General features: G+C 35.2%; 1 protein-coding gene across 2 annotated transcripts; it reads right to left on the reverse strand.

The window, feature by feature from the left end:
* Nucleotides 1-165: 165 nt before the first annotated feature.
* Nucleotides 166-17,931, reverse strand: LOC107876085 (beta-galactosidase 17). 2 transcript variants are annotated; one of them, XM_016723085.2, is made up of 19 exons: nt 17,663-17,931; nt 16,735-16,839; nt 15,658-15,853; nt 14,527-14,615; nt 13,862-13,942; nt 12,025-12,119; nt 11,494-11,564; nt 11,144-11,234; nt 10,950-11,067; nt 10,778-10,873; nt 10,651-10,699; nt 9,283-9,470; nt 9,113-9,184; nt 4,097-4,246; nt 2,486-2,536; nt 1,381-1,546; nt 1,118-1,251; nt 943-1,008; nt 166-664 (listed from the first exon to the last, which is right to left on the reverse strand). In XM_016723085.2, the coding sequence occupies exons 1-19, from the start codon at nt 17,855-17,857 to the stop codon at nt 557-559; spliced, it is 2,121 nt and encodes a 706-aa protein (XP_016578571.1). In that variant the 5' UTR covers nt 17,858-17,931; the 3' UTR covers nt 166-556. The 2 variants fall into 2 exon arrangements, with proteins under 2 accessions (XP_016578571.1, XP_047269681.1); XM_047413725.1 differs by having other exon boundaries at nt 14,527-14,639.
* Nucleotides 17,932-19,378: the final 1,447 nt, after the last annotated feature.

Consider the following 19,378-nt stretch of genomic DNA (forward strand, 5'->3'; position numbering starts at 1 on the left):
CACATAGTATCCTGGGAATTTAGATCTGGTTTATAAATAAAGAGTACTTGTGGCTTTATTGTTGCTATATGGTTCTATAACTCAAGGTTGAAAATTTTTACCCACCATTTCAACATGTATGTAAGTGTCATTCAAGGAAACAATTTTAAATCAAAGCAAAGGTGCTTAACAAATCAAAACAAGTACTTTATAACATGTGAAGAACTCAAACAGGTACGGATCAATATGCAACAATAATATCACTATTTACAAAGGAACATTCAACATCATCTCACCTCATTGAGCTCTTCACTATCTCCGCCAACATTTTGGGGAGAGAAGGTTTTATGTTTCTCCATGTAAAACTGACATTACTGAGTAGGAAGCTAAGAGTACAAACTATTCACATACAACGGTTGATGCCCAAAAGATGCTTACTCCAAACTCAGGTTCTCTACCTTTCTCATTGTTTCCAGACCACGTCCTCATGATGTTTAGGAACCAATGGATGGACACTCATTCAGCTAATACGATGAAGATAATCAAGCATCCCAGGTCTGGATAAGACATGATGATATCAGATTTGATGTACTTGTGAATTTGAGGAAGAACCACATGTGAAATCTGGATGGTCAACTGAGGTCACAAACAACTCAGCATTTGGAGTCTCTAATTCGAAAATAACCTAGATGTAAGACAAGAAATGTAATTGCATGAGTAATTTTGGAGGTTTATTCATCTTACAACATCTACGAAATAGAGGAATCTGAAAAAATTAGTGTAACTAGGCTAAATAATGATGTGGGAACGAAATCAGGTTCAATTTGGAAAATCAAACTGATTATCAGGAAAAAAATAGATGCAGGAATTTACTAGTACTATTTTCGGCATATTATTCTGTGTTACCTTTAATACGAGATCGGGAGAATAAATACAAAAGGAATTACACAAATCATAACATACCAAGAGGTTTTTCCCTTCTTGCAGGACTGGAGCAGGAACATAAAGGTTACACTGGGGTCCAAAGGACTGCAATAGAGCCACACAGAGAAAATTCGGTTTTGAGAAATGAAAGAATTTTGGGATTTTATTATCTGATCACTGAAAGAAATATCAATGAAATGATAAAAGAGTTTACCGGCCAAAACCTTCCTATATTAAATCCATTGATAAATGCAACCCCTTTACTCCAGCCACGAAATGACAAAAAAGTGTCTTTTACTTCATCAACTGAAAGATGACCAGTGTAGAAAGATGGCTCCGGACGATAATCTGCAAACAATGAATAGTGTCATTATCCACCGGTTTATTGCAGTGCACTGAATCTTCCATCTGTATGAACACTTGCACGCAAAACTCTACTATATGCTCATATTTCTTATTAATAAGTCCAAAACTTACTTCTTTTGCTTTTCAGATTATTCTGTACAGGTTTTCTAATGTCGATGTATGCATCTGAAATAACAGAATTGATCTTTCGATCCTCATTCAGGTTGTGAAAAGGAATTGGCAACATTTTCCATTTCTGCAGCGGCTCTTCATCTAAATAAACAGGAGACAGTATCCCCTGCAAATCAAATTCAAAATTTATACCTTTGTGATGAGGAAGAGGCCAGAAAAGAGGGCAGAAAGCAAAGCAAATTGCTGAAACTAAAAAATGAAAGGAAAATGTGCTGAAGCAGACTAATAGTACCGATATCGGAATGACAAAAGCACTATATTATTCTTGTAAAGGATTATTTAGATATGGGTGTGGTATCCCTTCCCATGTCAGGTTCCCACCCCCATATGCCAGCAACACAGATTTTTTTACATTTGGTCATTTTTAATGAAATATAGCTGAGTTATTTCATCTTTCATGGCTTTTGTGCTGAAATTTGTAATCGATTTGGTATTTTATATTAAGATAAGTTAATCAGTGATAATGCACCCCGAGTGTATTTAGCACCTTTCTCGTCTTCTATGTCTTCCAATGGAATTTTGCATCTATCATCTTGTGCATATACTCCTCAACAAAATGGAGTTTCTGAATTAAGGAACTGGATAATGAAACAGTTTGTACTTCACTTATTCATCGTCTATGTTAATGTTATACACGCTACAAATGTTCAGCCTGGGAGTAAAGGGGTGTTAGATCTTACTGGCTGAGGTAAGGGTTGTGACCTCCATAAGCAGTCTAGGAATTCTTACCTCATGAACTTTTAGCATTAAATACATGGTCCATATTCACATACAGAATCCAAATAAAGTGTTCTCATAGCTCAATCATGCAAAAGTTACACAACTCAAGCTTTTCTTAAGTAGCACACTTTGGTGATGCTTATACCTGATTATGCAGAACCTATCTCAAATCCAGCAAAGACTATAAGATCCATATATTGTATCATGATTGAATCATTAATGAGACAAGTTGCTTCATAGTTCATTTATACAAATGTACAAATTTTAATGTGCCCCCAATACCTCAGATGACTGCGGAAGTAAATGCAAACTATTCTGAACTTACCTTCTTGTCAAAAATGTATTGTCCATAATTTATACGCCCCATATTTTCTACCTGTATGACGAGGGAATAACAAAGTAGAAGACAAAATAATCAGATAAGTTAGGAAGACGAGATTTGCTGTCATCACCATTAGTAGCAAACTGAAATGTGAATAAATTACTAGATATGGCAATTTCTTTAGAAAATGATACAGTTCATTCATTTTTGTGTTTTCCTTTTCCATTTTTTTGGAGAAATGACCCAGTTACAGAAACAATGCAGTTGCTCCTGTTCATTGAAGTTCACTTACATGTATAGGTTGAACAGTTAAAGGTATCTTTCCAAGTTACAGTGGCACAATGGACCATATTTTCCTCTCCTCTTTTTTCTCATTCCCCATCTCCTACACCCATCATCTAGTTTCTCTTGTTTTCCTTTTCACTGTTTTGTCTCCCCTTCCACTCTTCCTCCCTCCTTTTTTTTTAAGAGATTTCTCTCCTGTTCTTTCTCCATTAATACTTCTCAAACTCCGTTCCCCACTCTCCACTCTGGATGGAATCTCCTTCCACCAACTAGTGGAATTCCTTTAATTTTTATTTTTGCTTCATAACCACTACACATGAGGAAAAGTGTAGACCAAGCACGAAAGAAAAAGAAAAGAGTTCAATAGGGAAATTGGGACAAAAAAATATAAGTCAAAGTTAAAAAGGAAGCTATTGGGAGTACGACCTCTCATAGTTAATTATCTTAAAAGAACCCCAAAAAACAATGGAATTTTATGAAAATAAATCATTTTCCTTTATGTTTCCCTGACAATATAAATAGGACATATTAAGGGAACGCACTGAGGACACCAAGGAGGAGAAGGGAGAGATGAAGAAGGGACATTCTTCTGCCAGCTACTTCACTGAAAACAGAAGAAGAGCTGTGCTAAACCTAGTTTCAAAGAGTTTAGGGGGGTAAACTGCTTCAAGAAAAACACTCACTGAAAAAGGTGCCAGGATGAGGAATTTTCAGGCGGTGTTAAAGTATTTCACCCTATTTATTCCTAATCCTAATATTGCTTCATAATTTGGGAATAACAGCAGAAGAGCACCAGTTGGTATGAAAGGAAATTCTTACGTGTATATAAATGACAATCTTACTAATCCTGAGGACTGTGTCATTGTTTTGTTTTATATTTGGAGCACAGAAAGATTATTGCATTATAGATGATTGGATAAGATTCATAGATAAGATTTCCTTTCTAACGTCCTTTTAATTGTATACCCATTCTAAACCATTTCACTCTATTTCATTACAATCCTCTAAAAACGCAGCACTGGTTGTGGATCCATGCACTAATTTTCTAAAAGAACTTGCTTAAATTTTTATCAAAATCAATAAAAGAAGTGTGAGAAATAATGGAGAAAAATATTATTGAATTGTTGTCTCTAAATTATTACATTGAGACCTTATTTATAGACACTACATTCCAATCTTATTTCTAATAGGACACTACATTACAATCCCTTTCCAAGTAGAATTCAATATGTTATTCCTATTAATATTCTAACAGTAAGTTACACTAAGGTCTACCTCCAGCAAAACTCAAAAGCATTGCTAGAAATGAAGAACAGAGAGTATATGTACCAGTATATAAATTCTGTTATCAGAAGTACATCGAGTATTAGAAAGCCTGATTGAAGTGTTTGACCATCTAGCTACAGTGCCTACATATTTTGGATTTTCTTCATAGTCATCTGAAGTACATGAAATGAATACTTGCGCCCTGTCATGCACCTGCAAAATCATATTGAGTCATTCCTTTGTAGAGTTGAGACAATGAATAGTTAAATAAAAGTTCCTTACATCAAATTTCCTTTTCTCCTAAAATAAAATTTACAAGCTCAAACCAAAATCTAAAGACATCAACAGACACATTAAGGGCCCATTTGGCCATCCAATATGAAATCATGATCTCAAATCATTTCAAATGAAGCTGAAGTTGTGTTTGGATATGCAATTTGGACTTTTTAAGTTTTATATTTTCTCATAAACATGAAAACTCCACAAGTTCTGAAAACTATTAAATTTTCCCCAATTCTTATATAATGTTAGCAAATGAGCAATCCTAAATAGGATATCGTAATATGCTAAATAGTGCATTGCTAAATTGCATATTTCCATGTTTCTTTTATATATAAATGTTTGTGATATATTACAAACTTTCAAGTATACATAAATAAAAGAGATATATGAGAATAATTTGTAATTATATCATTAGTTATCTGCTTGTACAGCTGTAATTAGTTATTGTATCACTTTAGGACTGTAATTAGCTGTATTGCTTTAGGACTCAGCGTTGTATTAGAGCCTATATATTCTCCATTAACTGATGAATAAACTATCGATCTTCTCATTCTCTGTTCACCAGTAGTTGCTTTATGGTATCAAGGCTCTAAAGCTCACACGAATACGATCCTAATTTTTTTCTCTAACCCTACCTCCTACTGCCTCACGCAAAAAGCCACCAAAGCCACTATTGTCAATGCAGATAACACTGTCAGCAGCACTACCATTGTACAGTTTAATCTTGCATCTCAACTACCCATCAAACTTGCAGGCAGCAACAACTTCACTACCTGGAAGGCACAGGTGTTGATGCTCATGCATGGACACAACCTTTTCGGTCACCTTGATGGCACAATCGTTGCTCCTCCGACCACACTTACAGAACACAATGAAAGCACTCCTAATCCAACTTATACTAACTGGTTTCGCCAAGATCAGCTTGTTCAGAATGCCATCTTGGAATCGGTGGAACCTACACTTGCAGCTACTGTTGCAACAGCCAAAATGGCAAACAAAGCATGAAAATCCCTGCACACTGCCTTCGCAAACAAATCACATACTAGAATTATCAGTCTCCAAGATGAATTAGCCCATATCACCAAAGATTCTCGGTCTGTCACTGACTATCTACATGACATACGTTCCGATGAACTTGCAATCGGTAGAGCGCCAATTACAGATGTGCAACTTACCATGCGAATCCTCCAAGGCCTTGGTCCTGAATATAATGCTATTTCTGCGGCCATCCGGTCATGTGAAACAATGATCACCTATGAAGAACTTTATGAGAAACTTCTTGACCATGAGGTCTTTCTTAAGCAGGAAGATGTCAAACAGACACCACCAATCACTGCTGCAATTGCTCAACGAAACAACCAAGCACCTTCAAGAAACAACAACAATCGAAAGCAAGGAAGTAATACCTCACAAGGTAGCCAGCCAACCATAAGAACTTTCGAGTGTTTATGTTATCCTTGGTTGCGACCATACACCAAAAATAAGTTTGAGCCTCATTCAACTCCATGTGTATACCTGGATTTTTCCAACAAATATTATTGCCATCAGTGCTTTGATCCAATCTCTTCAAAAATATATTTATCCAGAGATGTTTTATTTTTTGAGAATAATTTTCCTTTTCAAAGTATCTTCTCTCATTTATCAAATTTTCAAATTAAATCATGGGAAACAGTTGAAAAGAAAAACAACCAAATCACCTGTGAAGCTCAAAAGTTAAACATGGAACTTCTTCCTGCTATTACGTGTGCACTGTGCACCTTGCCCACAAAGTTTGCCCATGCGAATCACCACAACCAGAGAGCAATCTCAAGGTTCAAGTATGATCCTCAACTCTGCTCAGAATTCTTTATCTAATGAAGCTGTGATTTCCTCTTCAAATTCTAGGCAGATGCTCAACCTCTCTACACCTTCTTCCACGAAGCAAACCACCCATTTTCAAACAAACAATCCATCACTTTTAACTTATAAACGACGGAATCCATCTTCAGCTCCTAAGTCATTGCCTTTATCTAGTAAAACCATACATTTGCCACCTTTCGTACCTTCCTCTATTGCAGCTCCTTCTACTCCAAATTTGTCGGCTATCATCACCCCCGCAAACACACAACCAAGCCAAATCACTTCAGCCGCACCTTCCACCACAATGCCAAGTCACCCAATGGTTACCCGTTCCAAAAATAACATTCTTAAGCCCAAACATCAAACTAAATTTCTTGCTCACTTTCCAAGTCCAAAAACGCCCTCTTCCCACAAGAAAGCTCAGTGTGAACCCCACTAGAAAGCTGCTATGCAAGCTGAATTTGATGCCCTTGTGAGAAACCAAACGTGGACTTTGGTTCCCAACGATCCTTCGAAGAACGTAGTAGACTGTAAGTGGCTATTTCGCATTAAACATCAACCTGATGGTTCTATTGACAGGTATAAAGCACGATTAGTGGCCAAAGGCTTCACTCAACGGCCTGGACTTGAATACCATTCCACCTTCAGTCCGGTAGTCAAGCCTACAACTATTCTCCTAGTTCTCGCAATCGTTGTTCAATATAATTGCCGTTGCATCAACTTGACGTAAATAATGTATTCTTGCAAGGTCATTTAGAGGAACAAGTTTATATGAGACAACCTCCTGGCTTTGAGCATCCGACTTTGTCCAATCATGTCTGCAAACTTCACAGAGCTATTTACGGTCTCAAACAGACACCTAGAGCTTGGTACACCGAGCTCAAGAACTTTCTGGTAACACAAGGCTATTTCAAATCACAATCTGACTCGTCCTTGTTCATCTTACATCATTCAGGATTCACTATTTATATCCTTGTACATGTGGATGACATTATTGTTACTGAAAATCAAGAACATGGTATTCGAAAAATTATCAATGCCCTTGCTCAACGTTTCTCTATCAAGGACCTTGGCCACTTAAACTACTTTTTGGGTGTTAAGGTTTTGTCATATCAAGGTGGCCTTCTGTTGTCTCAACAAAAGTATGTAGAAGACCTTCTCCAGGAAGCCAATATGCAAGACAGCAAAGGCGTTTCCACTCCTATGTCGGTCTCTACTGGTTTTAGTGTAAATCAAGTTGATCCTATTGTTGATGACTCTCTCTTTTTGTTGGCAAACTACAATATTTGTCCTTCACCAGATCGCTTTTACAGTAAATAAACTCTCCCAGTTTATGCATTATCCTCAAGCTAATCATTGAAAGTTGTTAAGCGATTGCTTCGATATCTCAAACAGACCTCCTTCTTTGGGATTCAAATAACCCGTGAGACTGATAGTCGAATTATGGTGTACTCTGACTCTGATTGGGCTGGTGACCCTGTAGACAGAACTTCCACAACTGGCTATGTTATATACCTTGGAAGTACGCCAGTTTTGTGGTCCTCCCAGAAGCAGCGTTCCGTCTCTCGGTCATCCACTGAAGCTGAATACTGAGTTGTAGCTGCTGCTCTCGTAGAAACCAACTGGATCACCAACCTCCTGCGTGAGCTTCGTTATTTCTTTGCTTGCATTCCGCGCACTCTGTGATAATATTGGAACTACATACATCTGCGAGAATCCAGTCTTTCATAGTAAAATGAAGCATATTGCCATCGATCTCCACTTTGTCCGTGAGCAGGTGCAACGCAAAGAGGTCGAAGTCAAGCACCTACATGCTGCTGATCAGGTTGCTGATGTCCTAACCAAGCCACTTCCACTTGTTTCTTTCAGTCATATGTTTGACAAGTTGGGTATTGTAGACGTCAACACCAACTTGCGGGGGCCTAAAAGAGATATACGAGAATAATTTGTAATTATATCATTAGTCATCTGCTTGTACCGCTGTACTTAGTTATTATATCACTTTAGGACTGTAATTAGCTGTTGTATTCCTTTAGGACTCAGCGTTGTATTAGAGCCTATATATTCTCCATTAACTGATGAACAAACTATGGATCTTCTCATTCTCTGTTCAGCAGTAGTTGCTTTAATAATTTCATAAAGATCCACTAATCCACAATAATAGTAACTAGTTATTCTTTGATATAATTTTTTCACGTGGTACGTACAACCTCTTCACTCCGAGCATGAGTCTTTCCTACAAAATTTAAAATGATGGGTTCTTTTTTACAAAATGTTAACTTATGTGGGCCAAATTTTGTATTAAAAAAAAAAGTTAAAAGATCATGATTTGGAACCATAAATCATGGTTTTTTGAGAATTTGGGATTTCATTTCATGATTTTATATCATGAGATGAAATCACACGTCCAAACGTTGATTTCATCTCATGATTTCAAATCACGAGATGAAATTGCATGTTCAAATGACTACTAAGGTTGCCCCTACCAATTGGCTATGATGAGGTAGCTGTCCTATTACACGATGGTCAAAGTACATTGAACGTACTATTCTATTGCTATGTTGCTTGGACTCTTAAAAACATATTATTCTATTGCTATGTTGCTTGGACTCTTCAAAAATGTCGACAGGCGCATGTCAAATACTCCAAAAGTAGTGCATTTTGGAGAATCCAACATGGGTGCAGTAACAATTTCAAAGAGTCCGAGCAACACAGTTCTATTGCTCAGAGATACAGCTTCTTAGTAAGGAGAAGAAATTCAGGTACTGCCTGCATGAATGAGACACAAAGGGATAGCACTATTCTCATCTGTGAATCTCCAAAGTGGAAGTTGAAAAGAATACAGTTGTTTAACTGAAAACCCTTTACCAGTAGTAATCAGATGAAAACTATCAATAAGCTCAAGAAAACATACTCGCATGAAAGAAAGCTTACCAGTGATATGACAGAACCACTTACCTTTGGTATGAATAACAAACTTCCATTAGTTTTTGCTTTGTAATCAGAAACATAAAGCATGAAGCCGAACATCTGAAAAAGAACATTGAAAGAGGTGGATTATATCCTACTGGCACTTTTACAAACTCGGAACTATCAAAAGTGCATACAATGACAAGAGTGTTTTATACCTGGCCCAAAGACTCCATTGCAAGAGGGTTTTCAGATTCAGTGATACCATCAAAGTCTGTGGTATCAACTATGTTAAACAACGATTTAGTCTTCTGCAACTTAATGAGTCCATATGCTTTCTTTTCATTATTGGAAGGAACTGAGGCAAGAGGCGCTGCAGTATATTTAGCAATCACCCTCCGAAGAGCTGAAAGTTCATTAACAATAGATAATTAGGCAGCTAAAAATAACATTCTTTAAAATAAAAGTTGGAAATGGAGAAAGAATTCTCGAGAAGGTTAGCGAATCATTTATGTTTAAAAATCAAGTGATACTTTCTTTTGCCATAAGGGATATAAAGGTGGTGTTTACTTCCAATTTAAAAACCAAAGTTAAAGCTGCAATGAGCCCAAAACTCTTCTTTTAAATAACGGTGGTGCCTGGACCAGTTTACACACACTTCGACTAATCCACCAGGTACTTGCTTCCTCCGACCAATACAGGTAGCTTAGGCGGATGGAAAGATATCACTTAAAACTTTTTGCCTATGTTAGGATTTGAACCCTAGTAGATATCGATTTTCATCCCACTTCATTGAAATGACGACTAGACCAATTGCCAATGGACCCAAATACTCTAAACAGACATCTAATTTTTTTTTTCCCTGTTAGCTCCAAACAATGTCCTAAGAATGTTCTGCTTCATACTGTTTGTGTCGTCTCATAAGTGACAAATGCATGCCTGGCAGTACTCTGTTACAGTGTGTGGCATGCACGTGTCATTCCAATAGGAACATATGCCATATTTCTCCTGCAAATTCAAACTCTAAAGCGGCCAGATTCTTCTTTCTCCTATCCTATAATGGAATGCACTGAACATGGGAATGGAATGCAAAGGAATACTTCTTTTTAAAATGTCTAGACCCTTAGTTACACTACTAAGAGGAAACAATTGATGAGATATAAAACAATTTGATTATCTGAGAGAAGAAAGATAGTCATCATTCACTTTCCATGATAGTTATTTGTCCATGAAAATAGAAGTCTTTCTTCCTTCTAGGGGAAAAAGAAAGAAGAAGAACAGAAAAGGAGTCCCAAACTGATAAGTAGAAGTCCCTAACACCCCTTTAATCATTTAATCTAGTAAAAATCCATCCATCCACCAGCGCAAAATTAATTCCATGGAATGGGAAAACAGAACTCCAAATGCACATTAGGCCAATTAGCAGTAAAATAGGAACTGCTAAATATATAGAGGTTGCTCCATGACCCAATGGTCTATCCACCATTAGTACAATTTCAGAGAAAATAAGTTAAAAGATGAAAAGGAAAAAACTGTCTCATGACAAATTAAAGCAAGAGTACATGTATATACTCAGATTAGTACACCTTGATATTTTGGATTGTCTATGTCTCCAGATTCTTTGATAGGTGCATCCTGAACAAGATTGTTTTCAGTTTGATTACTATGATAGAACAAGAAATTTTAACCGAAAAATATTAGGAACTTCCTCACATAATCATATGATGAAAGATCAGGCTTGTAATCAGTCTCATCTGCACCAGTATTTGCACCACTATAGAACCCGAAATTTGTTCCACCATGTGCCATCTAGGGGAAAGAGCATAAATCAGCTTGGTATCAAGAAATGGTATGTCACTATAGTAACAGAAGAGTTAGTACTCACATAGAGCACAGCTGATCCATTTCTTGACAAGATCTTTTCTAAGTAAGTTGCTGTAACAGTTGCATCAGTATTTGCAATATGCTCTCCCCAGTGTGTGAGCCAACCAGTGTAGAACTCCCTAGATACCAAACTTATCAATATCATCTGTAGCAGCTGATGTGAGCTACAAAAGGAAGAAGCAAAAAGACACTAACGATGAAAGAGGTGGCGATTTCCCTGGTGCATTGAACTCTTTCTGCAACATAAAATTTGGCCATGGATCATCTCCAGTTGAAAAATCAACAGCTAAAATTAAGAATCCATGATTAGAACCAAAGCAACCAACCAAGAAACTTCTAAAGAGAAAGGCAGACAAATAATCTAATATATTTTTACCAATTAAAGTATCCTCGCATAACTGTTCGAGGCTGCTACATAATATCCTACTACTTTATCAATTTAATTATCAAGTAACTATCATCATGTGACAAGCCACATTGATGGAGACGATAGCACCTTTACTTGGTTAAATTGTTAAGTTTTACAGGTGGTTATTAACTGCTACCTGAAAAGACAGCATCTCCAGGAATAGTCCCTTTGTTAAGATTTTCTCTTGAACCTCCATCTGTAGTATATCTGTTAACCATTAGCAAGTGAATATGCTAAACTCCAGAACAAAAATAGAGGTAACGTATAATATATTGAAACCAAGCCATAAAAGATATCTCCTGTATCAAGCATGTTGGTGAAAGAAATGACATTACATTCAGGGATAAATCAGACACCCACATATGGAAAGAAATAAATTGAAAGGCCAGCAACCAAGCAACTTTATTACAATTCTGAGAAGGTTTAAGTCAAAAGAGAGGAAATAACCAAGATGAATTGATTTTTTTCTTCTCATTTCTGGTGCAAGAAAAATTATGTGGATGATGCAGAAACATTTTTTGACTTCTTGTAAGTTGAACAAGACATTGTGTAATTGTAAATGTTGATACCAGCACCAACTTGGTGCTGATGAACACAATGTTACCTTTATCCAAAAATAAGAAGAAGAAGAAGATAGGAAACAACCAAGTGCATAGCATAAACTTACAGAATAACATCATCTCCAAGATGTCTGCGGGCTATTCTCACTAAGTGATGCAGGTAGGCCTTGTCATCTCCGTATGAACCAAATTCATTTTCTATCTGTCCCATTTTCACCATTCAATGTAATCTAAATGTATTGGCTTATATAAAAGCTGAAACATGATAGAAAGCATATCATGGAATGCCAAGTACTCCGTCGGGTGATAAAATAGAGCTTCCATCATAATGGCATTAGACTTCCATGCATGTTAAAAATTATGGACTGGCTACTTAGTATGATAATTCAAATGTTTAATGGAACATTGGCTGATCTTTTCAGTGATGTCATCTCAAAGACAAATAACATTAGGTAAAACAATAAAAGTTGTTGTTAAGTACATAATCAAGGAAGTAAAAGTGTCCTCTTTTAAGCTTTTGGATGAGATGGTCACACAATTCAATATAGTATCAGAGCTAACCTTTTGCAACATGTTCTAGCAGGCAGCAGCTGCAAGCTGGCACCATAGTTCACGAGTGGACCCCAAAAATTGGGTTATATGTGGGGGAGGGTGTTGAGTTATATCATATCAGGTAAAATGCTGAGTTCAACTCTCATCCCTATCCACTATTAAAAAGCTATTTCTACAAATGAAGAAAGGATCAAACCAGCACATGAAGGATAGGACATGTCAAGACATAAAGAAATAAATAAAAGCATCCAATCTCTAATGGTTCACTCATTCAACATGGTACTAGAGTAGGCATAGCTCCTGACTTCAAATCTCACGTCACTATTTATTCAAAAAAAAATTCCCATACTTGGATCATGAAAAAATAATTAGGCCATGCTGAGAACACAACAAAGTAAAAAGTGTACCCACTTTTAAACTTTGAGATGAGGTGGTCACGTAATTAAAAATTATCTAAAAATCCTGAGATAATAGGTACTGCAATATATAAAGAAAGCTGGACAGAGACAAAAGTATCAAGTAAAGTAAAATGGGGTAAGACTAGTATGGAACATGCAAACTCCTAAACTTACAATTTTTCACGAGTATTTGAGTAATAAGTTGGAGCTCACAGTTTAACCATAGGGCCTCCAAGTTTATCTGGATTTTGGCGCTTCAAAGGAATTCCATATAATCCTTAACAGCATGTTACATAATCTTAACAAAAGAATACCCAAAGAATCATTTGCTAGATTAAATCTGGCATTCGCATATGTAATGTAGGTCACTAAAAATGTGAACCATCAATTCTCAGTATGTTTGAAAGTTCTTTTTCTTTCAGAAAAAAAAACAATGCGAGATGTCATATCTTTAGTTTACATCTAATATCTCTGTATCCAAATATAGGAATCAAGTACCAAACCCGGCAAACATTAAAGTACATAACGTTCATATCTCCTCACTGGATTGGAATTTACACATCCTGTTACTCAAAATTAAGGACCAATGTGACAGATGGATTTTCAAATGTACCACTTATTAAGACAAGCAATGGGGTTTCAGATATTGGCTGAATACATGCCATATTTTAGCTCTGTAGATTCCAACTTCGGCAAAAAAAATGTTTCATTACAGGAAACTAAGGCAATTCCATGACTGTAAAAGACATTCCGTATTTGTTTATGTTTGACTATCAACATATTAAGGCCCTGATGATCTTTGATCAATGTCAAAGTGAGGTATTCGAAGGGCAGATCACAGCAATTCAAGATAATAGATCATATTTATAAGAACATACAGCACCTAGCTACGCTTTTACAATTTGCTATAACCTATTACCCTAGATGTGGAGTTGCATTTATCTGGATAAGCAGCTAGGTTATATTGAAGTAAGTTTTATAAAGTTCAATTCACCTGGACCATTATGATAGGGCCGCCATTTTTATAAGCAGAAGAGACTATCTTCGGCAACAAAATTCCCCACCATCTTTCAACCTATATCAATAATAAGTACGTATAATATCACCAAATTTAGCAAATGAAGTTGAATGTAAAAAAAAGTTGCCACTAACGTTGAGCTGAATAGGCTTGCATAACTCTCATTAATAAAAGAAAAAGAAGTCATGAACAGAAATTAGCGACCACTTGATGCCATCTACAAATTCTCAAAATTGAGTCACAAAATAATAGAAAGAAAAAGTGTTGTTTGAAAGCTACTCTTTTATCTTCTTTCTTCTAGACATAGGAGAGCCACACTACTGTTTATTCATTGCATCAAAAACACGGTTTACGAACCGTTGATAAAATGTTACTCTATATTGATAGAAGAAAGGCCGGCCACAAAAGCAATTATGGAAGTTATTTGGTGATACAATTGTACACTTGGAATCCCTTGGACAATGCATTGTTCATCCCAACAAGAGTGTGAACTCCTATATAAGCCTAATTTTATATAAGACCAGAAAGATCAGCAACTGACTTGTCGATGTGGGATTTTGCAAGTCTTGGCAGCATATAAGGGCACAAAGAAATCCATAAGCAACTAAATCAATTGGAATGTGTCCTATTATAAAACATACCAAATCAATGAAAGCAGGATCTGATGATCTTAGTTTTACAGCAGGTTCAATTGCAAGTAACCAAGCAGGGAAACCCCCAAAATCCCACTCTGCAGAAAGAAGCAAAAAATATCCTGACATAAAACACATCATAAACATTTCCAAAAGATTTCCTGATAAGCTTATGCAGCAAAAGATGGAAAAAGTAAAATAATGAGATCCAATTATTACCTACCTTATTTATTTAAGTACATATGGACTGCTTATTGAAGTTTATACATGAGAACATGCACACATTTAATTAGAAATTTTAGTAGAGATAATTGTAATAGCTAATAAACAAGAAAGCCACTTTGTCAATCCGCCTGTATAATGAAGCAGGTACGGTATGGTTTTTGATGCCCATCCATACCTCCTTAAGCCTTTTGCTTATAAGTAATTTCTCCATAAGCCTTTTATGGTCTATATAAATTAAGGAAATTGGAGGCTGTTTTGATGGATTAGAGAACCCTTTCCGATAGATCTAGAAGCTCCTTCTCTTTTTTTCATCCAAATTTGGTATTTTTCCATTTGATAAAGGCGTAACAGAATTTTGTTCTTGGTTAAAGATACTTGAAAACTTTGAGCAGTGCATAGCTATAATTGCAATATATATTGAACTTCTTTGCACCACAATTTTATGTTTTTTCCTGGGCTATTATATAGATAATGGTAAGAGAAAGCTCTTATATAGAAAATGGTAAAAGAACTCCTTAGACCTACTGCAGCAGTAGTTAAAGAGAGATTTCACACGTTCCCTATAGAGAGATTTCACACGTTCCCTATACTCAAAAAGTTAAACATTATACGAACTTACATAGATAAAGAAAGATGCTACATGTTCCCTATACTCAAAAGAGTTAACATTCTATGAACTTGCATAGACTTAGTGAGATATTGACTCAAAGACAGTGGAGATGTTTTTTTTTTTCCCAATGAACTTTATGGATCTTAATCTTCCTCCAACATTTCACAAGTGAAACAACATATGGCCACTACAATTATAATTTATGAGAACTGAGGTATTCAACTAATTCTCGGAGGATGAACTTTATGAAAAATTTTATTCAAAAATGGCTAGGAATCTTCAAATTTGTAGAAGTCGTTCCTAACCTGCACAAATATAAGGCCCAACTCGAAGCATCACCAGGAGATCCAATTTCTGACAAAGATTGAGGAATGAAAAGATATCTGCTATTCCTTCAAAAACAAGTTGGCCTTCTGTTGGTTCATGCAAATTCCATGGGACGTATGTTTGAATGGTATTCAAGCCCAATGCCTTTGCTCTTAGCAGTCTATCTTCCCAGTACTGAGAGAGTATTTATATATCAACGTCTCAATTCAAATCAACATTATCAAACTACAAAAGAAAACATTGCTTACAGAAAAAGAAAAAAGAAGTGTCAGCTTTCACCACTCTTTCAGGGACATAAAATGGAAGTTTGACTTTACGCCCATGAACTATCACTACAACTTTTGTTGATGTGTTTGATGTACAACAACAGAAGCTACTCAGAAAGGCATTTATGGTGTTGTTTTATAGGTAACTTGTACAACACTAATAGATTTCAAAGAACAATTAAATGGAAAGTACAGAATTCCTTTTAGACGAGAGAACGTGTCAAATTTCACGTGGGGGAAATTCTGTATGCATGACTGTCATCATGGCATCTACTCCCTCTGCCTCAATTTATGTACCAGTGTTTGACATGGCATGGAGTTTCTTGGTTTTTAAGAAAGAAAGGCTTTTGCAATTTGTGTGACTAAAACAAGTTCTAGACATTTGTGTGACTATAAACAAGTTCTAAGAAGTTTAAAGTACACTTTTCTCCAAATAAGGAAATACGATATATCTTTTTGGGACACATTAAGAAGGGAAATATGCCACATTAATTTTTGAAATTGGAAAGTATGTCTCATAAATTGGAACTGAAAGACTATAGATTTATGCAGAATCTGCACCAAACGAAATTATTTACTCTAGACAGATTACTTCAGTACTAGAGTTTTTTAATCAGTATTTTCCAAATATAGAGTTCAAGAGCTTATGAAGTTATCTATCAATTAAGTTTGCTTTACTTCAATGGAGCACTCTAACAAGATTATACACTATGTTCAGGAGTACACTATGATCAGAAGATTGTACACCTATGATTATTTATTAGTAGAATACCCCATAGACTGAAGTACCTCTGGAAGAACCCGAAAATAGTGCAAGTCCCCGCCAATAATCTGAAAAGGCTTCCCATCTTTCCAGAACATGTCATCCGCAATCTCAAATTTGCTCTCATCACCCTGCCAATTTAAAGAAGCATACAACTTTTGAATGAGCCTTATTGCAAAATATACAATTTAAGTACAACTAATCAATCAGCTATACCTCACCTCAATCCTAAACTAGTCCAGATAGACCTTGTATCCTTTCTGCTCTATAAAATTCATAATAATTAAAACATTTTATGTTGATCCTTAACCTACTTTTACACACTGAATACACAAATTAAGTGCCTTTATCTCAGCGAAAAGATCAAATGTCCAATCCATTTATTTTTTTTAGTATTCAAGCAATTGATCAATCAGCTACACGTCAATCCTAATCTTGTCTGGATAAACCTTTGCTCTATAAAATGTATCACAATCAGACTATTTTTACGCTGATCCTTACTTTTACACACAGAATATACAAATTAAGTGCAATTGATCAATCAGATACACGTCAATCCTAAACTAGTCTAGATAGACATTGTGTCCTTCCTGCCCTATGAAATTCATAATAATTCAAATATTTTTATGCTGATACTTAACCTACTAATACACTGAACATACAATTAACTGCAAATACAAGTTATTACTTCTAATGAGTCTATACAAGTTCATATTGTGGATGTCAATCAAAATTCATCACAACTAGGCTACTGTTTTTCTGATCCTTAACCTACTACTACACTGAATAATACAAATTAAATGTAAACAAAAAATTACTCCTAATAATTCTATACAAGTTCAAATTGTAAATAACCAACATTTCAACTAAAAGTACTAGTACAACCACTCTTCTCTAAATTTTCCTAAAAAACTTGAATTATGTATTAAGAAACAGAAAAATTCACACTCATACCACAGAATTAAGCCTTGCGAGGTTCGAACGTGAAGAAGAGAGAGAAGGAAGAGGAGCAAAGGCAGGTGCAAAAGCTCCGAATGCTAAGAGAGTTAAAAGGAGCATGAAGATCGTCGTTCCGACGCGTCGCTTTTTCGCCATTGCCGCCAATCGGAGACTGGAAATCCCGTTTTTCTTCACTGTTGTTGTACTCATTGAAAGTTATAAAGAGAGAATCCGATCGTTGTGAGCGGGGCGTTAGGCAGTTAAAAAGGAAAGGTAGTAAATGGTGGTCAACCGAAATGTTGACTAGTTTACTCCCTTTATCCTAATCTTTTTTTTACTACGTGCAAAAAAGGAATTGAATTTATTATTTTACTTTTAATACAATAATTTTATAAATTAATATAAATATTACAGGTGTCTATATCTTGAGTTTAAAAACTTTTCCAGTAAAACATTTTTTTATATCCGATCCAAATGCATCATATATATTAAGATGGATAAAGTAGAATTACTTCCGTCTCAATGTGTCGTCATTTAATCGGACACAAAATTTAAGAAATAAGTGATAACTTTGTAAAGTTTATAAAATTGCGCTTTTAATAAATTTACTTTTTAGTTGTCTTTCTTAATAAGCGAGATCAGAATAAAATGAGAATCATGTTATTAAATAATTACCAAATAAAAAATATAATTTTTTTTTAACGGATCAAAAAGAAAATGATGACATATAAAATGGGACAGAGGGAGTAAAAGGTTTCGAATAAACTGATCACAAAATTGAAGTAACATAATAGGCATAATAATATTTGTAGATTTATACTCCGTCTGTTCTTTTAAAAAAATAACCTACTTTCTTTTTAATCAGTTTTAAAAAAAGTTACGTTTTTTTTTTTGGGCAATACTTTAATTTTAACTTTTCAGACGTCATAGTTAAAACCACAAGATTAAAGGTTACTTTACTACATTTAGCATAACTTTAACTTAGAATTAAAAGATTCAAAAGTCTTCTTGATTTTTTAAACTCCATAGTAAGTCAAATTAGGTATTCTTTTTTAAACAGAGAGAATAGTTATTTATCCATTTTCAGACCTCATGAGATTTTATTTGGTATTTTGTTGTTGATACTATTAAGAAAAAAAAGTGTGAAAATACATGTACTTTTAAAAAAATTTATAGTTACGCATCCTGAACTTTGCGGGGATCCCATGACCACTTAGACTATTTTTTACCGTATTTAATTAATATATATTTGGCACTTGAACCACTATGTGTATTTCACGAACATTGAGCGCATAAGGAAAAGAATGTTTGATAAGGGACAAATATATGTCAGTTAAATATGGTAAAAAAATAGTTTAAGAAGTCACAAAATCTATAAAAAATTCAGGATACATAACTGTAAATTTCACCTAAATATAGATATTTTTCACATATTCTTCGCTACTATTAATCCACTCAACTGCTTAATAACTTTTACTTATTTGTTTTCACCTTGGAAAACAAAGGGACAATCGTGATTATTTTTTTTCTTTTTCTTTTTTTTTTTAAAATAATCTTTCTTTTAGACATGAGTGGATATGGAAAAGAGTATTCTAGATTCCTTAAAAAAGAAAAAAAAAACAGATTAACAAGATTCTAAAATGAAAATTCATAATTATGATTTCCTTCTGAATCTGTTTAAAATAAGGAATCTTTCAGAAATAATTATACTTTGCTGTAAAATGTATCTTA

The sequence above is a fragment of the Capsicum annuum genome, chromosome 6 (genome assembly GCF_002878395.1).
Source record: "Capsicum annuum cultivar UCD-10X-F1 chromosome 6, UCD10Xv1.1, whole genome shotgun sequence".
Taxonomy (NCBI): Eukaryota; Viridiplantae; Streptophyta; class Magnoliopsida; order Solanales; family Solanaceae; genus Capsicum; species Capsicum annuum.

Coding starts and splice junctions, on each gene's coding strand:
- LOC107876085 (XM_047413725.1), bottom strand. CDS start 17,857: ATGAGTACAACAACAGTGAAGAAAAACGGGATTTCCAGTCTCCGATTG. Junction 16,840..17,662: donor TCGCAAGGCTTAATTCTGTG/GTATGAGTGTGA, acceptor TTAAATTGGCAG/GGTGATGAGAGCAAATTTGA. Junction 1,252..1,380: donor TAATCTGAAAAGCAAAAGAA/GTAAGTTTTGGA, acceptor CATTGTTTGCAG/ATTATCGTCCGGAGCCATCT.